Source organism: Copadichromis virginalis, linkage group LG22 (genome assembly GCF_057382275.1).
Source record: "Copadichromis virginalis isolate Kocher_CV1m ecotype Utaka linkage group LG22, C_Virginalis_male_GT1.1, whole genome shotgun sequence".
In the NCBI taxonomy this organism is placed as follows: Eukaryota; Metazoa; Chordata; class Actinopteri; order Cichliformes; family Cichlidae; genus Copadichromis; species Copadichromis virginalis.
The window spans coordinates 21,403,314-21,419,300 of NC_140638.1; the positions used below are offsets into that span (position 1 = coordinate 21,403,314).

At 42.9% G+C, this 15,987-nt stretch overlaps 1 protein-coding gene across 1 annotated transcript in view; it reads right to left on the minus strand.

Annotated features, from left to right (window-relative positions):
• Nucleotides 1-5,078: 5,078 nt before the first annotated feature.
• Nucleotides 5,079-15,987, minus strand: part of kcnh8 (potassium voltage-gated channel, subfamily H (eag-related), member 8) — a 40,223-nt gene continuing 29,314 nt past the window's right edge. The window contains exons 12-16 of the mRNA XM_085445544.1: nt 15,319-15,357; nt 14,246-14,541; nt 12,376-12,488; nt 12,118-12,197; nt 5,079-7,210 (exon numbers count right to left, since the gene is read on the minus strand). Of these exons, the coding sequence (XP_085301670.1) occupies nt 6,620-7,210; nt 12,118-12,197; nt 12,376-12,488; nt 14,246-14,541; nt 15,319-15,357 (1,119 nt within the window). The 3' untranslated portion in view covers nt 5,079-6,619. The remainder of the gene's footprint in view (nt 7,211-12,117; nt 12,198-12,375; nt 12,489-14,245; nt 14,542-15,318; nt 15,358-15,987) is intronic.

The following is a 15,987-nucleotide window of genomic DNA, read 5'->3' on the forward strand; positions in this document are numbered from 1 at the left end:
CCCTTATAAATGTAGACCTTAAAATAATCTGCAAAGCTCTCTCAAAGAGACTGGAGAAAATAACCCCCCTCTTAATTCATCCTGACCAAACTGGTTTCATAAAAGGTAGGCACTCATCAACAAATACACATAGATTACTTAATTTGATAGACTACTCATACAGTAAAAACCTAGAAACTACAATATTCTCTTTAGACGCAGAAAAAGCATTTGACAGAGTTAACTGGAAATTTCTATTTGCAACTTTACACAAATTTGGTTTTGGATCCTCTTTCATAAACTGGTTAAAAATATTATATAATTCCCCAACAGCTTGTGTTAGAACAAATGACCAGACATCCTCCAGCTTCTGTCTCTTGAGGGGCACCAGGCAGGGATGCCCACTCTCCCCTTCACTATTTGCAATTTTTATTGAACCACTAGCAGCAGCAATTAGACAGAATTCAGTAATTAAGGGCATAAAATGCAAGAACGTGGAACATAAAATCAGCCTTTATGCGGATGATGTGTTACTCTTTCTCCAAAATTCACAAACCAATATCTCTGGGGTGATTGAATTGATAAACTCTTTTGCAAGAATATCAGATTACTCAATTAACTGGTCAAAATCTACAGTCCTACCGATTAATTGCTCCTTCCATAATTCCTCTTCTACACCACTGCAATTGGGAAATATAAAATATTTAGGTATTAATGTTTCTCCCAAGCTTGCAGATCTAATTAAATTAAACCATATCCCACTTTTAAAGAAGGTAGAAGATGATCTGGCTAGATGGAAATGTCTACCCATATCACTCATGGGAAGGGTTGCCGCTATAAAAATGATGGTCTTACCAAAAATAAATTATTTATTCTCAATGATCCCAACTAAACCGCCACAAGATTGGTTCAGATCTCTAGATTCATGTATGTCCAAATTCCTTTGGAAAAATAAACCCCCACGTATAAGCTTAAAAACACTACAAAAGACCAAGGATAAAGGAGGACTAGAACTGCCTAACTTTCAGCACTACTTCTTAGCCAACAGGCTTCAGTTTATCTCAGGATGGCTAAAACATACCCTCTTAGATGAACCTTGGCTAGATGTAGAACAAGCACTCTGCAATAATCTAGAGATCTCAGACCTACCATTTATCAGCTCAAACATCCAACGACATGAATGCTTTAAAAGCATCAACATCAGTGCTTCTCTGACAGCATGGTGGGAGTTTCTAAAATTGACGGCGTCTTCATTAATCCCATGCAAACGTACACCTATCTGGAACAACCCTGACATATTACAAAACAATAATATGATAAACTTTTCAGATTGGAGTGATAAAGGAATCAAATATTTAGAACATATACTAGAAGGAACAGAATTCATTTCATTTGACAGACTAGTTACACAATATGGGATCAACAAGAAAAGATTTTTAGAATATCAACAAATTAAATCCATAGTAAAAAAGAAATTTAAACTGGGTCAAGTTGAACTACAAACACCACCAAGTGTGGTTCAATTTCTTACTCTTAAACCCCCCAAATTACTATCCAAAATATACAGAATGCTTTCTAAAACAGATGAATCAATATCACTTCCTATTGCAAAATGGGAAGCGGATTTATCAGTTAACTTAGACCTAAACTTCTGGTCTCAGGTTTGCTTAAAAACCTTTCATCTAATTAGAAATCCCAGTCTTCAATTAATTCAATACAAAATATTACATAGAGTGCACTATACAGGTCATCGGATGTTCAAGATGGGCTTTACGTCTACCAACAACTGCTCACACTGCCAAACCAATTCAAGGGACAATTATATCCACGCTCTTTGGTTCTGTCCACCAGTTCAGAAGTTTTGGCGCGAGATATGTGAAGACTTATCGAAGTGTCTGAAATGTAACATTCCAACTTCCCCCTTAGTGTGTTTGTTGGGCAGCTTAGATAATGTCACTTCAGAAAAGAATATAGCCCATATGGTTTTCACTGCCCTATGCATAGCCAAGAAAACAGTCCTCATGAACTGGAAAAATAAAAATAATCTTAATTCTAACCAATATAGAAATTATCTATTAGATTACATTAGTCTTGATACAGCCTCTGCCACCACATCAGATCAATTGCTCTGGGCTCCTTTGATCAGCTCCATCACCTAGTGGGGGTGGGGGGTCATAGTTTGGTCCCGCCTTCACTGTTGTGATTGGTGTGGGGGTAGGGACAGGCTTAGGGCGTCGGGGGGTTCCCCGGAGGCATCTTCCTTGGGGGGCTCAACCCGGGGTAGCGGTCATGTCCGGTTAGGGGCTCTGTTGGCTCTCAGGTGACTGTTTCCTCGCGGCTGCGTGCAGCGGGGCTAGGGGAGGGTCTGTGCTGACGGACGTGGGTTACTGACCTGGTATGGGCGTGAGGTTCTGGGGGCGCTCCGTCTCTGGGCTGGGACCCGGACCGGGCCTCGGGGGCTTGGGTCCTGGTTGGTGTGTTGCCGGGGTTGTGGGCGGGTGGGTGCATGGGGGCCCAGCCCTGGAGCAGGGTGCCGCCGGTGCGTCGAGCCACCTGGGGGGCTCTTCAACTGGTGGGGGAGATTGTCACATCTTGCAGGAGCTTTCCTCTCCTCAGGAGCTCCCTCTGCAGGAGGGGGAGATACAGGAGAGGTGGAGGAAGATCTCAGCCTGGGTGTTTATTGTCTTATGTAGTCTGGAAGATGAGTGGATGGTGGGGTGGGTGCAGTTTTCTCTGTGGTGGGGTTGGGTGGACTGTCCCGGGCTCTGTGGGGCCGGGCGGCGCTGCTGCACTGGGCCCCGGTCTGGATGGGCCTGGGCCCCCTTTCCCTGGCGGGTCGCGGAGTATGGGGGTGCCTACTGGGGTCAGCGGGGGAGCTGGCCCCAGGGAGGGGTCACTTGCCCCTCCCTTCCTTCCCTCCCCATCTCCAGCTGCCTCCCTCTTCCCACTCCACCACAACCACCCACACATGCAGGGCCTTGGAGTAGGGGTATGTCACCAGGGTGCAGAGGAGGCTACCCCCCCCTCTGTCCCCTTCTGGCTGCCTCTGCCTCAATTTTATCCCACAACTTAGACATTCACATTACTCACACTCTCATTACACATACATATAGGATCTTGGGGGTGGGCACGATACACGGAGTCCAAAGTACCATCAGGGTATACACCCCACCCCTGGCATCGTTGCCCACCTCTCAATTTTAAATACACGTAGACATTGAGGGCTAGCAGGAGGGACCATGCGCTTACCTGCTGCTCCCTGGCAGGTAGCTCCAAGCCCTCCTGGGTTTTAAATGCACCTTAGAACACACATGCATCAACACTACAATGAGCGGGTGGAGGGAGGTTTGGAGTCTTCTCTCACCCCCATTCTCTGCGACCTGCTGGAGCAGGGGGGCTAGGACTAGGAGGAGGAGTTGGCCGTCCGACTGCGGTCTGGAGTGTGGAGCCTTCCTGCTGCTGCGGAGTCGGGGCGGTCTGCCTCCCCCCACCGCAGGGAAAAGGGAAACACCACCTGGGTCTGGGTGCAGTTCCCCCCTCCAGGGGCGGGGGCACCTAGACCCGGTTTGTAGAGTACGCTTGGGGAGTGTGATCGTGTGTACAACGTCTCTTTATGTCTGTCTCCACGTTGGTTGAGTGTGGAGTAAGTGCATATGAGAGCATGAGGGTGGGAATGGATGTTTGTATCTGTGTGTGCCTGTATGTCTGTGTCTATATGTCAGGTTGGGTGTCAGGCGCCACCTCTCTGGGGACATCTCAGGCCCTCCAAGGTTTGGAGGCCTATCTCCCCCTACCACCACTTCCCCTGCCAGTGGCGGACCCCCTCAGACATCGGTGCGTTGGTGGTTCTTTGTGTCCGGGGATGGGCGTCCAGGTACACACCGGCTCCCTCCTTGGCGGCCGCTTATCGGGGCCTGGAGCCTGGGGCTCGCTCGGGCCACTTCGGAGGTGGGGTGCCCCCGGCCTCTCGGCCTGGGGCTCGGTCACTCAGGCGCAGCTGGCTGCCGGCGGAGCTCACGGGCGCGTCACTGCAACTCCCCCTGGCTTCTGCTCCGCGGCTGCTGAGTGAGCCCTCATCTGGGACTCTCCTCAGCTCTTTCCGGGACAGTGGCGCAGCTGCCCCTCTGTTGGTCTTCCTTGGTCTCTTGTGTTCTGGGGGCCTCTGGATGTCTGGAGTTTTGATCTCCTCCACACCTGCTTCATGCCCTGGAGGACGGGGCTGTGGCCCCCCCACACCCTCTAGCAGATTATTACATGAAGGAACCTTTTAAAAAAACAAAAAACAAGCGCGTCCATGCTCACAGGTGTACACACGGGTGATCACACCCACAAACTACACCCTTTTTGGCTCCTACCTCAAAGCACACTGTGTTCTGTTGATCTTATGTGCTGCACAATAATGTTTAATATTTAGTATTTACTGTCATATTCCCATATATCATTGTGATGTTGTTTATTCTATTACTCTTGTTCTCTTCTGCTTGCTTTCTTTTTTCTTTCTCAGCAGGTGATCCAGGTGATTGATATATGCATTTTTTTTTCTCTGCCCATTCTGTTGGTTTTTGTCTTTTGCCCTTCTCCCCCGTCCCTCTTCTCAGCTGTTTCTCTTTCCCTCTTTCTTTCTCCCCTTCTTTCCCCCAGTCAAGTCTGTCCCGTATTCAGTAAGTGAAAATAAAATAAACAATAAAAGGTGAATCAAATGGACCATTACGGCAAGGCTGGGATGGTCAATTTGGTAAAGTAAATCCGTTGGGCATCTTTCTTTGCCTTTAGACAACAATTCTGATGGCAAAAGAGCCAAACGGGACAGTTTGTTCTTAGTGAATCATCTTGTTGGTGCAAAAATACTATTTCATTCCTGTCAAACTATTTTTCCTCATCATTTTTTACAGAATCAACTTGAAAAATGTAAGCAAATTATGATAACAAAATTCCTGAAGATACAAGTATGGCTCCTTGTAAGGAAAATAGAAATGAGGAGTGGCTCAACACTTTTGCACAGGAAATTGTAGCTCCTTGGATGTTGTGCCCTTGAATAACCTCTTTTCAGTTCTTGAATGTTTTACTAAACAAAAAAAAACAACAAAAAACATAGTAGGTAACAGTCATAATTGCTGTTTATTAGCATAACATTTTTTTTATCTAATAAATATCAAAATGTTAGGGATAAAAGTTTGATTACAGTACATTCCATTTGCAGAGAAGCAGAGTCAAACCTACATGAATCCAAAAGAGAACAGTAGATCTGTCGGGATGAGAGTTATGACCTTTTCCTGGTTTAGGATTGCATCAGCTGATACCAGCAAACAGCACTGCCATAACTTTTTTATATACAGTAGCATCATTTACTGCCATCCCACACTCGTGCAATTTCTGAGGTAAAAAAATACAGCTTTAGTATCGATACATTCATAGAAATATAAAAGCGTCTTTATGTCCTTATTGTGCTTTTATGTGAGGATATTGCCTTCTTTCTGAGCAGTTGAGAAAGTGGATCTCAGGATTGATGACCCTGGAGAAAAAGTCTACATTGCGGATCATAAACCAATTTAGCATCGGTAATATTTGCTCCAGGCCTTTTCACAACATGGGCGACTATCTTGTGCTAAATTAATCAGATTTTTTTTTAACTAAGCCCACATCCAATAAATATGCATCAGTAAAATGCCAGGTTCAGCTATTAAAGACTGAACTGTGTTTCCTTTAAATAGATAGATAAATGGCAATAAATGGATTTCCACAGGGTGACATGCAGCATGTTAATGTTTGTCTACAGGCACTACTCAAAAGGCTCGGATAGGCATGCAGAGAGAGAGAGAAAGGAAGGAAGGAGAAAGAGAGAGAGGTGTATGGAGAGAAACACTGGAAAGGGGAAACGGAGAGGGAGAAAGAAAGTCCCTGTGCTCTTAGTGACAGACAACAGCAGGGGCTGTGGTGCCTGAGGCACACCATACCCTACCACCACCTCCTTAACTGTCTTCTTCCACCCCCACCTCCCACACTTTCCCGAGGGCCAGCGGTGAAGAGCACAATACTTCCCATCTCTCTACTCACGCCGTTCTGTGCTCCAAGTCCAACCAGTCACTGTTCCATGAAACCCAGAGCATCTGACACTGGTTGAATGAGCAAGGAAAAAGGGGTTAAAAGAGAGGGTTGCCCTCCACAACACACCCTCACCGCTTGTTCTAAACCCAGCACTCCCAGTGCTTTCTCCTCCTCCAGCATGAAACCATTTTCAGTCAAAAGCAAAAAAAAAAAAAAAAATCTTCTTTTTCTCCTCCATCCTACATTATGGCACAGGCTTGCTGTGGGGGAAGGTACTGGAGGTAAGCTGATAGTTGCCGCTACGGACCAGAAAGACCAGAGCTCCACAACCGACCCAAGCCTCTAACAACACGTAGTTTCTATAAGTTAAAGCTAACACATCTAAACCTTCTGTACTTGTTTTCATGCAATGGGGATTTGAAACACGTGCCTTTAAACAAAAAGAAGAAAAACATCTGAGTTGTGTCCCTGTAAACATTTTCCAGTGGTAGAGGGGACCCCAGTTTATCAGTCTTAGCTTGAGTTTAGGAAAATATCCCAAAAAGTGTTCTTGAGAAAGTCCTGCAGACTCCAAGACATTTGTGATTAAGGTCTGCTACAAATCCTTGGTTGGGTTGTGGTTGACATCCCCGAGTCCAGTTTGAGGAGAACCACCAGAGCTCTGAATAAGACCCTCATGTCCTCCGTCCTGCGGAGGTGGACTGTGTGCACCTGGCCTAATGGAGCTAGAAGCCCTGCCTCTGCAGTGGGGAAACTCTGGAGAGCTGAGGTGCGACAAAGGCATGTGTGGCTCTGAGATCACAGAGGATGGCTGCACTTGAAGGGCCAATGAGCTGGCAGTTGGAGATGGAGTTGAGCTGGGAATACCTATGTCCCCCAAAAGGAGGTCTTGGGTTTTGTGTATGAGGGAGTGGCACAATGTGCTATGCTGCTGGGACATGATGAGGGGGGAGGAAGGTAACGACATGGGTGTTTCTGTCCACACTGTGGCAGTCTGAGAGGGGAATGGTGAAGGGAAAGTCTGACGGGAGGGGGAATGGTGTAGGTATGTGTGGCGTGCTGGGGAGTAATGTGTGGGGCAGACTACTGCAGGTTGTGGCACTGACGTCATGAGGGTCTCCATGAGTTGAGCCATTCTCTTCATGACCTGCCCCAGGTCGGCCACTTCTCTCCGAAGGGTGCTCACCTGCAGAAACAAACAAGAATCAAGAGACAATCTGCCTGTAACTATGGCTGGTATACATCATCCAAAGCACTCCACAAGTATTGAAAATAAAAAAAATATTGTGTTGGTGTCATATGGGTTACAATGTTTTTTTTGTTTTTGTTTTTGCGGAAGCAAGCTTGTAATTTATTTTAAGTCCCTGTGTGGTAGCTTTTACTGGAATCTGCAGCTACCGTCCTAGATTCATATGCATATTTATAGAAAATGTACACAATAAAGTGCATCTTTATCCCACCCTTCCCACTGTATGTTCATTTTTAACAGTCCTACTGCTGCTACTGGTTCACACTAAAGGCATTCAAATGTAAAAAAAAAAAAAAGGGAAAAAAAAGGTTGGCTTGGTTTGTTTGTCCCAGCGGTTAGTGCGCCGACTACAATTAGACAACCATTTAAGTTGTTTTTGTCAGTGGATCGTTTTGTTAGACTTTGCAGGAAAGTAGTGCAATAACGAGGATCCACAGTGAGCTGTGAAAAAGTACTGCATACCAAACAAACTGCACACCTCCCACCAGGGTACCAAAATTCCTCAGGCTGCTGAATACAGATCACACTCTCTGCTCCACGAAATCAGAACATGGCTGAAAATTGTTACGGCTGACTTTAGACAATGCTTTTTGGCTGTGTTATAAAAAAAATATGCCACTAATGTTGTCCATCTAACAGCAATACTGGCTTTATTGTCTAGAGGATGAGTGTCAAATTTAAGGCCTGGGTCAGCTTTGGAAAATATGAAGGAGGACATAAGTTTTTGGAGCAGCTATTCACACTCCACCAAAGTAGTTAAGTGACAGATAATGACATGAAAATTACTATTTTTCCACTGTCTATTATAGAAATTCTATTTTAAATAGAAAAAAGAACATTTTCATCAATCAACAAAAATGTTATGTCTGTCTGGGCGCTGAGCTACCAGAACCTTTTCTGTAATTTTACACATATATCACGAAGAAAGACTGAGACATTCTGTTGAAATTGCACTTCTTTTTTTTTTATAATATGAAGATATTTTAGGGAAAACCGAAGAACTAACTTCCTCTACAGGCGGCGCAATAAACCAAGCGGAGATGGTTCCTATAATCCGCTAATTTCCTTGATTACTTTCATACTCCCTCAGCAATTGAAAGGTGTTCCTCCCAAAGTGTACGGCGTAGTCTAAGGAGCGTGGAAAGATGCTTTTCTTTCTAAACTCCTTAGACTATGATGACTTGGATCACTGAGAACCTTCACATACAACAAAGCAAGCCAAATTATTCCATTAATATGCTCCAAAAGCACAAACAGCACCAGAACCATGTGGAGGCCCAGTTCAGCAAATCCATGTAGAATTATAATGAAGGAAAGAAGGGTTAGACACATAACCCCAAAACTTTTACTAGACTGCAAACCAGTAAGGTTGGCCATTTCAGTTTATGGGGACTGATTCAGATCCAGCCTCAAGTGGCCACTGGAGGAACTGCAGTTTTTAGAACTTGAACGTGGGCTTCATTTTGCAGTTCTGGAGGTTTATAGCTACAATCTACAAGACTGCATTTGCTATATTTTGCTTAACAAATTTGACTATAACTCTCACATTCCAGTCATTACCATCAAATTGATTTTTCTGAATATATGACACAAACTTGTGAGGAGACACTGCTAATCAACAAAAAGCCACAGATTATGAATTTGTTTTTTTCAGGTCAGCCCTTCCAGGTCAAATATCTATTTCGTGCCTGCCGTTTTGCATGTAACTTCAAGCTGCTATAATTGGTCATTACACTGATGAGGGGGGTTGCTGATTAGTAGCTCTCTGCACGTGGCGTGTCCACAGAAGGCACGACTATGAAGTGCTGCCAATGTGCCATCTGCTTCTGCCAGTCAAAGCACTCATGACCATTCATCAGGCCAATCATGCACGCCAGCGCAACTGGATGCACATCAGCCCCCAGCGGGACACACAACTCCAGGTGGGAATTGCTCTGGTCGCTGCATGAATATGTCAAGAGGTGATGAGGATGAGCACTCAAGTATATTGTGATCACGACAGACCTAATCAGGCTGGGAACTTCCATTTCCTCTCTCAGCTCACATTGTTATGTTGCCGCCTAGGCGAATGTTGTCCAAAGTGATTACCTGGCTCAGTCGTTTTTAGGCAGGATTTTTAGCGTCTTACAGCATTGAGGTTGTTAAACTTTGATCAGCATCACGAAACCCTGACCAAAATCCTACTTTTGCTTTTACCATAGAAAAACATCCCCCCTTTTTCAATCTCTCCCTCTCACATGTGGCCGGGTCTAAACTCTGACTCTGATAAAAATAGAAAAGCCAAGAGTGGCGGTCCAGTCCAATCTGACACGCTGTCAACGTGATTCTAGTACGCCCACGTCAGAGATAGACGGGTTAGAGAAACAGCAGCGATGCAGCGACAGGTACCCTCAAAGTCAGTAAGAGCATAGTTAGACCAAACAAAGCTGATGTTTACTTATCCATGAGTGTTTTAAAAGTGTTGAGCTGTAGTGCTGCAGTGCATAAATATAGTAATCCAACATATTAAACAACAGCAGGAAATTGCATGAATACTAAAATCCTGATTGCTCTCTATGCCGCCTGGGAGATCATGCAGTGAATAAATTCACAGTGCTTCCCTTTGCTTACTGTTTAGCTTATTGCATGACATACATATGATTGATATGTACTCATTTTAGTTTAATTTAAGACAGGATTATTTAAATTTCTCTTATATGACAGACTGATTTAATTCTATCATCTGCTTAAAACTTCTGCTGTATTCATGCCTTAGTTTCAAGTACCTGACTTTTTCTTTGTTTCTTATTGTTCATTGTGTTCAAAAGTGGGTCGCTACTGATGAGCAGGCATGCCTATTGTGTTGTTTCATGTCTTTCTAGCAGCCTCTTTTAGTAATTATGCATCTAATTACTCAAGCTGTTCAGGTAATGCTCCCATTGCTCCTGCTCTCCTATGCACATGATGATTTCCTTGGCGTAGTACAGAGGTCACCATGCTAGGCCTCATTTGAATTTGAATTTCTCCCACTGGATAAATAAACGGTCCTGTCATGGCGCCAAGTCGCAGGGCAAGTGTAAGAGGCCAAAGAGCAAGAAGTATGTCTTATAGCAGCATGAAGAAAAATCTGGAGTTAACATGGTGAGAATGTGGTATAGGTCTGAATGATGTTAACCTTGTAAGCCTTTGGCTCAGATGGCCTTACTGAATTTTGAAAAAATAAAGTTCGAGCTTTGTTATTCAGTGGTAGTGACTCCTTTGAATAAAGGCAGAAACAAGAAGTGAAAATTACCCCCTTGGATTATCATCTCAACAGGAACCTCTTCTGATTTTGATTAAAAATGACAAAATTGGGTATCTCACTAATGCTGAATAAATCAGCCAGTGCTAGCATAGCTTAAAATAAATGTAATTTCTTTTTGCCTATAAATGATTTTTTTGTCTCCTTTGTCGTGCTTTTGTTGGACTAGTGTACGTTTGCATGGGGAGCTGATAGGGTTCAAATCAAACGGCCCTTTTCATCTCCTATGGTGATCGCTTTGAATGGATCCAAGTGTGGATTAACAGCCTACAAGACCATGCTGAGGTCCTTCCTGTTAACCACCGGTCACCCACAGAGACAGAGGAGGCACAGAGCCAGTGTGCATAACTGTGAAAAGGCTGTGCCATTGTCTTTCCTCTCTTTTATAGATTTCTTTCATTACTCATGCTTTACACACATCATGTTTCTACTAGCAACAACAGCAAAAAAAAAAAAAAAAAAAGTCCAGAGGATCTCATTTATTTGTCTATTTTTTTTACAGGTTATCTCTTTCTCTTTTCTCTCTACCTCAGTCATCCCATATGATACACACCAAGGCTTAACAGGAGGAGGCAAACACTCCTCCTCACCTGCCAAGGGGTCTAATGTCAATTTAGCCGCCCGCCAATCAAAACCATAGGAAACAGCACGGCAGTCTGTTTGCGTGTATGTGTGGACATTTTAAGTTTGACAGAGCACCACGAGAATTAAAAATAAAAATATGACTAAAATCTTCAGCATTTCAACTGTATGTTAATGTGAAAAAATACAAATAGAGAAAGATTAAGTAAACGAAACGAACTAATAGGGTTTAAAATGCTTATTTGTTTGTCGTTTTTGCTTCATTACTTCCCTCAGTCCTTTCATCTGTCTTGTGGCTGACATGCTGATACAGCCATATGGTTTGTGCTTACTTGAGCCCTGTCTCTCTATCTCTATCACTCTCTGTCTCACCACAGTCATGTTTCTATGAGAGCATTAAACTTAATCTAAGATAACAAACTCCTCTTAATTCTTGCTCTTACCATAAACTAATTTTTTAACTTAAAATCGAATCATTTAATTACGGAAGCGTAGAGCTGCCACCCAGGCAAAAGAAAAATACAAGTGTATCACGTTATAACGTGAAAGGTTTATTGTTCTAACAAGATACTTTTCCTGTTTGTACAATATACTATCATGTTTGTACAATATACTTTTCACGTTTGAACAACATAATATCACGTTATTACAATATACATAATTATCACGTTCGTACAATATAGGATCACGTTCGTACAATATAAATATTATATTGTACGAACGTGATAATTATGTATATTGTAATAACGTGATATTATGTTGTTCAAACGTGAAAAGTATATTGTACAAACATGATAGTATATTGTACAAACAGGAAAAGTATCTTGTTAGAACAATAAACCTTTCACGTTATAACGTGATACACTTGTATTTTTCTTTTGCCTGGGTGGCAGCTCTACGCTTCCGTATTTAATATTGTGTGAACTTGCTTTTTGTAATCCAAAAGGAGACGAGGTCCCTATAAACGCACGCAAGATCCCACCTGTTGATCGAGGTGTCGCAGTTGTCCTCTGGTCTCCTCCGCTTTAGCTGCTAATTCGGCTGTGCTTATGCGCAGCATATCTGTAACAAATAAGAAATGTATAATTCCCTTCAATCAAGGACCAATATACACCCCACAGTTGATTGCACTACAGCCATTATACAGCCATTAAGCACTCTGTCTACAAAGTGTTTTTGCATCTGGGACAGTAAATGACATAGGTTCATGTCTGTGAGTTGCGCTACATGAAGAGAATACCTGTGGTTGGTGCTGAGGCACTGGTTGGTTCACTGACAGGATGGCCTTGGTTAGAGAAGGAGAAGGCCAGGGAGCTCTCTGTCCCCTGACTGTCTTCAGTACCATCCACTATCCTGCAGAGAGATATTATTATATTATTGTGCAATAACACTACACAATGTACACATTTTGGTTATTGCATTATGGTGCTATTCCCTAAAACATTTTAGGCCAGAAATATAAGATTATGTGTTTAAAAACAAACCGAAATTTTCCATATATTTGAAATTCATAGTTTTAACATCAACACAGTATTTAATTCAATGTGAAGCATATTTGTGAATGATTTATACTCTATGTCACTGACAAATATTCATCCCATTCAGTTTATTATGTTGGCTAAATTAAAATGATCCAGTCTAAACCATGATGAGCATAAAGACTGGAAATGGGGTTACATCTTTAAAAATACAGAAATGTCTCTTATAATACATTTTAAACCCTCTATTTAACCCTTTGTCCAACACATGTCATACAATAGTGTGTGTTGGACAAAGGGTGAATGTGAGTATGATATGAACCCACGTTCATCTGCTTCACTTCCACACATTCAACTGGCAAATGAGTCATGTGATTCCTACTTAAGCTTCTCCAGCCTGTCCACAGTTGCTGTGAAGATGCAAGCCACTTTGCAACCCACCTTCACCTCAGTCTTTCTTTATATATAATGTCTGACTTAACTAATACCACGTCTTCTGATGTCTGCTCTGTTCGTTCTGGGATCTTGCTGCTGTTCCCTGACTTCTGCTTTCCATGTACATGAGTGAAAGTGCATGGAGGTCTCTCATCAGGAATTAATTAATGCAGTTGGTTCCTCCTTTCCATAATGATTCATTCATGTGTGTGTCATTAGAGAAAGTTTTAACACGACTCTATTCAGTGCTGTGAGAAACGAAATGCCTCCCATGATTCAATAGCTTACAGAACCACTTTTAGCAGCAGTAACTTGCAGTGAAGGTTTTCTGTATGACTTTATCAATAACTCATAGCATTGTGGAGGAATTTTGTCCCACTCTGCTTTACAATGTTGCTTCAGTTCATAGAGGTGTCATGTATGATCAGCTCCTTTACGTTCCTGCCACATGATCTTAGAGGATCGTAGGGGTCTGTTGTAGCTTTAGCTGCTGGACAAATAACCTCATATTTGACTCTAGAATACTTTGGTTTACAAAGGTGTTCATGGTCAGCTCAGTGACTGCAAGGCATCCAGGTCATGTGGTTGCAAAACAACCAAATGACCTGTGATTCTGCTCATATGCTGTTTTTGGATTTTACCAAACATGTTGCTGTATAGCCAAATAGCTTCACTTTGGTCTCATCTGTCAAAAGGACATTGTTCCAGAAGCCTTGTGGTTTGCTCAGATGCAACTCTGCAAACCTAACCTGTGCTGCCATGTTCTCTTTAGAAAGAAGAGGCTTTCTTTGTGCTGTCTTTCCAAACAAGCCATACTTATTTAGTCGTTTTCTGATTGTGCTGTCATGTATATTATAAATGTAACATTTAATATGCTGACTGAGGTCGTTGGAGTCCGAGATATATTTCTTCCATTTTGCAGTTTCTGTAAAAACTGCACGTTTCAGGGTGTGAAACCTTTTCTGTATACCCTCACTGATAGATCACATAATAGAAATTAAGAGGATTAGACTTCCATTAGTCTGTCACAGGGTTTAGTAAATACACATACTGTTTGTCACTGATGACACTTTTGAGTCATTTCTAGTTTGCGGCATATGCACTCTTCCAAAGAAATATAAAAATAGGCATAGCTTGGATTCACAGGGAAACAGGCCTAGACAGGAAGTAAGACCAATCAGTGGAGAACAAACTCACCTGGGGCTGAGATTGGAAGGATCTAAAGTGTTGAGAGTAATTTCCTGGATCTTCCTCCGAGACCTGCTAGAGTTTTGTGCCACGCTCTTCTGGCTGGGTCCGCACATTGGAGACTTCTCACCAGCCCCCCTGAGGTTCACTGCTCGTTTCTGCTGTGATAACAAAGATACGGTCACGGCCTCTTGCTCCTCTTGCTCCTCCAGCTCCTCCAGCTCCGCATCTTCCTCATGTTCCTCCTGTGCCTCTGTGATAGGTGGATAGCCCTGAACCACTCGCCCGTTCTTCTTCACCTCTGACTGAAAAAAAAGCAAAATTAAATTAAAATCTAAAATCACTTTGGCTCATCTGTGGCTCATCATGGCCATTTCACTTTTTCCTCTGCAAAGTTAATAAAATGGTTCTTTATTTTTTTTAAGTAAACAAAATGTACTAATGACTTGTAAGTGCAATGAGTTGCCCACTCAGTTGGATAAAAGGTCAGATCAACAGTTTAGGTTGCAGATGTGTCCTGCAGAACAGTAAATGCAACACCTGACACCTGTCTCATTGAACACAGAGAGCTGCGTCTATCATTAGTGGTCTGCAATGAGCCTTCAGCTACAAGATGAGGTCTCAGCCTGATAATAGCAGAAGTAAAGACCACAGTCGCCTACTGAACCATCTTCCTCTGACAAAAATACCACCAGCGTGAGATTAATGTCTCATCGAGAGAGATAGACTCTTCTGTAAAATATTGGAACAGCTTGACAGTATATAGAGCATCTTATCGCCTTCTATTCTGGTGCCGCCATGGTCTAATGACTGCAACTAATTTTGTGCAGAAGTGATCTATTTCGTCCTTCATCAAGTCTCAAACAATGATTGTGCCCATTATCGGTGACTGAAGCCTTCCGCTGAGTCACCCAACAAAGTTTTCAGAGTGCAGAAGCATCAAATTTCTTAGTGAGAGCTGATGAAAAATTCGGTGATGGCTGTTAACAAACAACATGAACTAATCGGACAAGTCTTTTAAATTAATGGCACCTGTCTAAAAGCTGTTTAGCTTCTGCTTGTGAGAGTGAGAATTTGGGTACCTGCGTCTCTAGAGCTGTTGTGGACAGTCTGGCCTTAACCTGGAAGAAAGCCAAAGAGGAAACACAGTAAATGAACTGCAGATAAGAGCAATTAAGCTGCCATCTTTCTTTTCTTGCTTTTAATTTACAGGTGAGTCAGTTCACAAGGTTATACAGTAAATTATTTTCTAAAGCCAGTATAAGAATAGAATAGATGATAATGACAAATACCCTAATGACCTTGATATAGTAGTACTGTAGTGGTAAATGCAGGATAGTAAGACCAAAAAAAAAAAGCAATCTCAACATTTCAGCCGCAAAACACCCCTCCATCTCCTGTCTTCATTTAAAGTCTATTGAGCCCTGCGGCATGCAGTCCGAGTGAGTGCGGGTGTGTGTGTGTTAATGATGTGTGTGCGCGTGTAAGTGGGCCAGCGGCGTTTGGGCAGGCGAGACAAAAACACCTGACTGTAATTACAGCAGTTCAGCTTCTCCAAGTCGGCTCAGCTAGCTCTCTCTCTCTGTAATTTTAAAGTTTCCAGACCCTTCTTGCTTTGCCGTCTCTAAACTCATCAGTCATTCTCACACATTAGTACAGTATCGTGATTCATTTCACCGAGAAATTGGCGAGAGCACATTAATTGCTTCTCTTGCACTGCTGTGGGTAATACCCAGGCATCGTTAATTAAA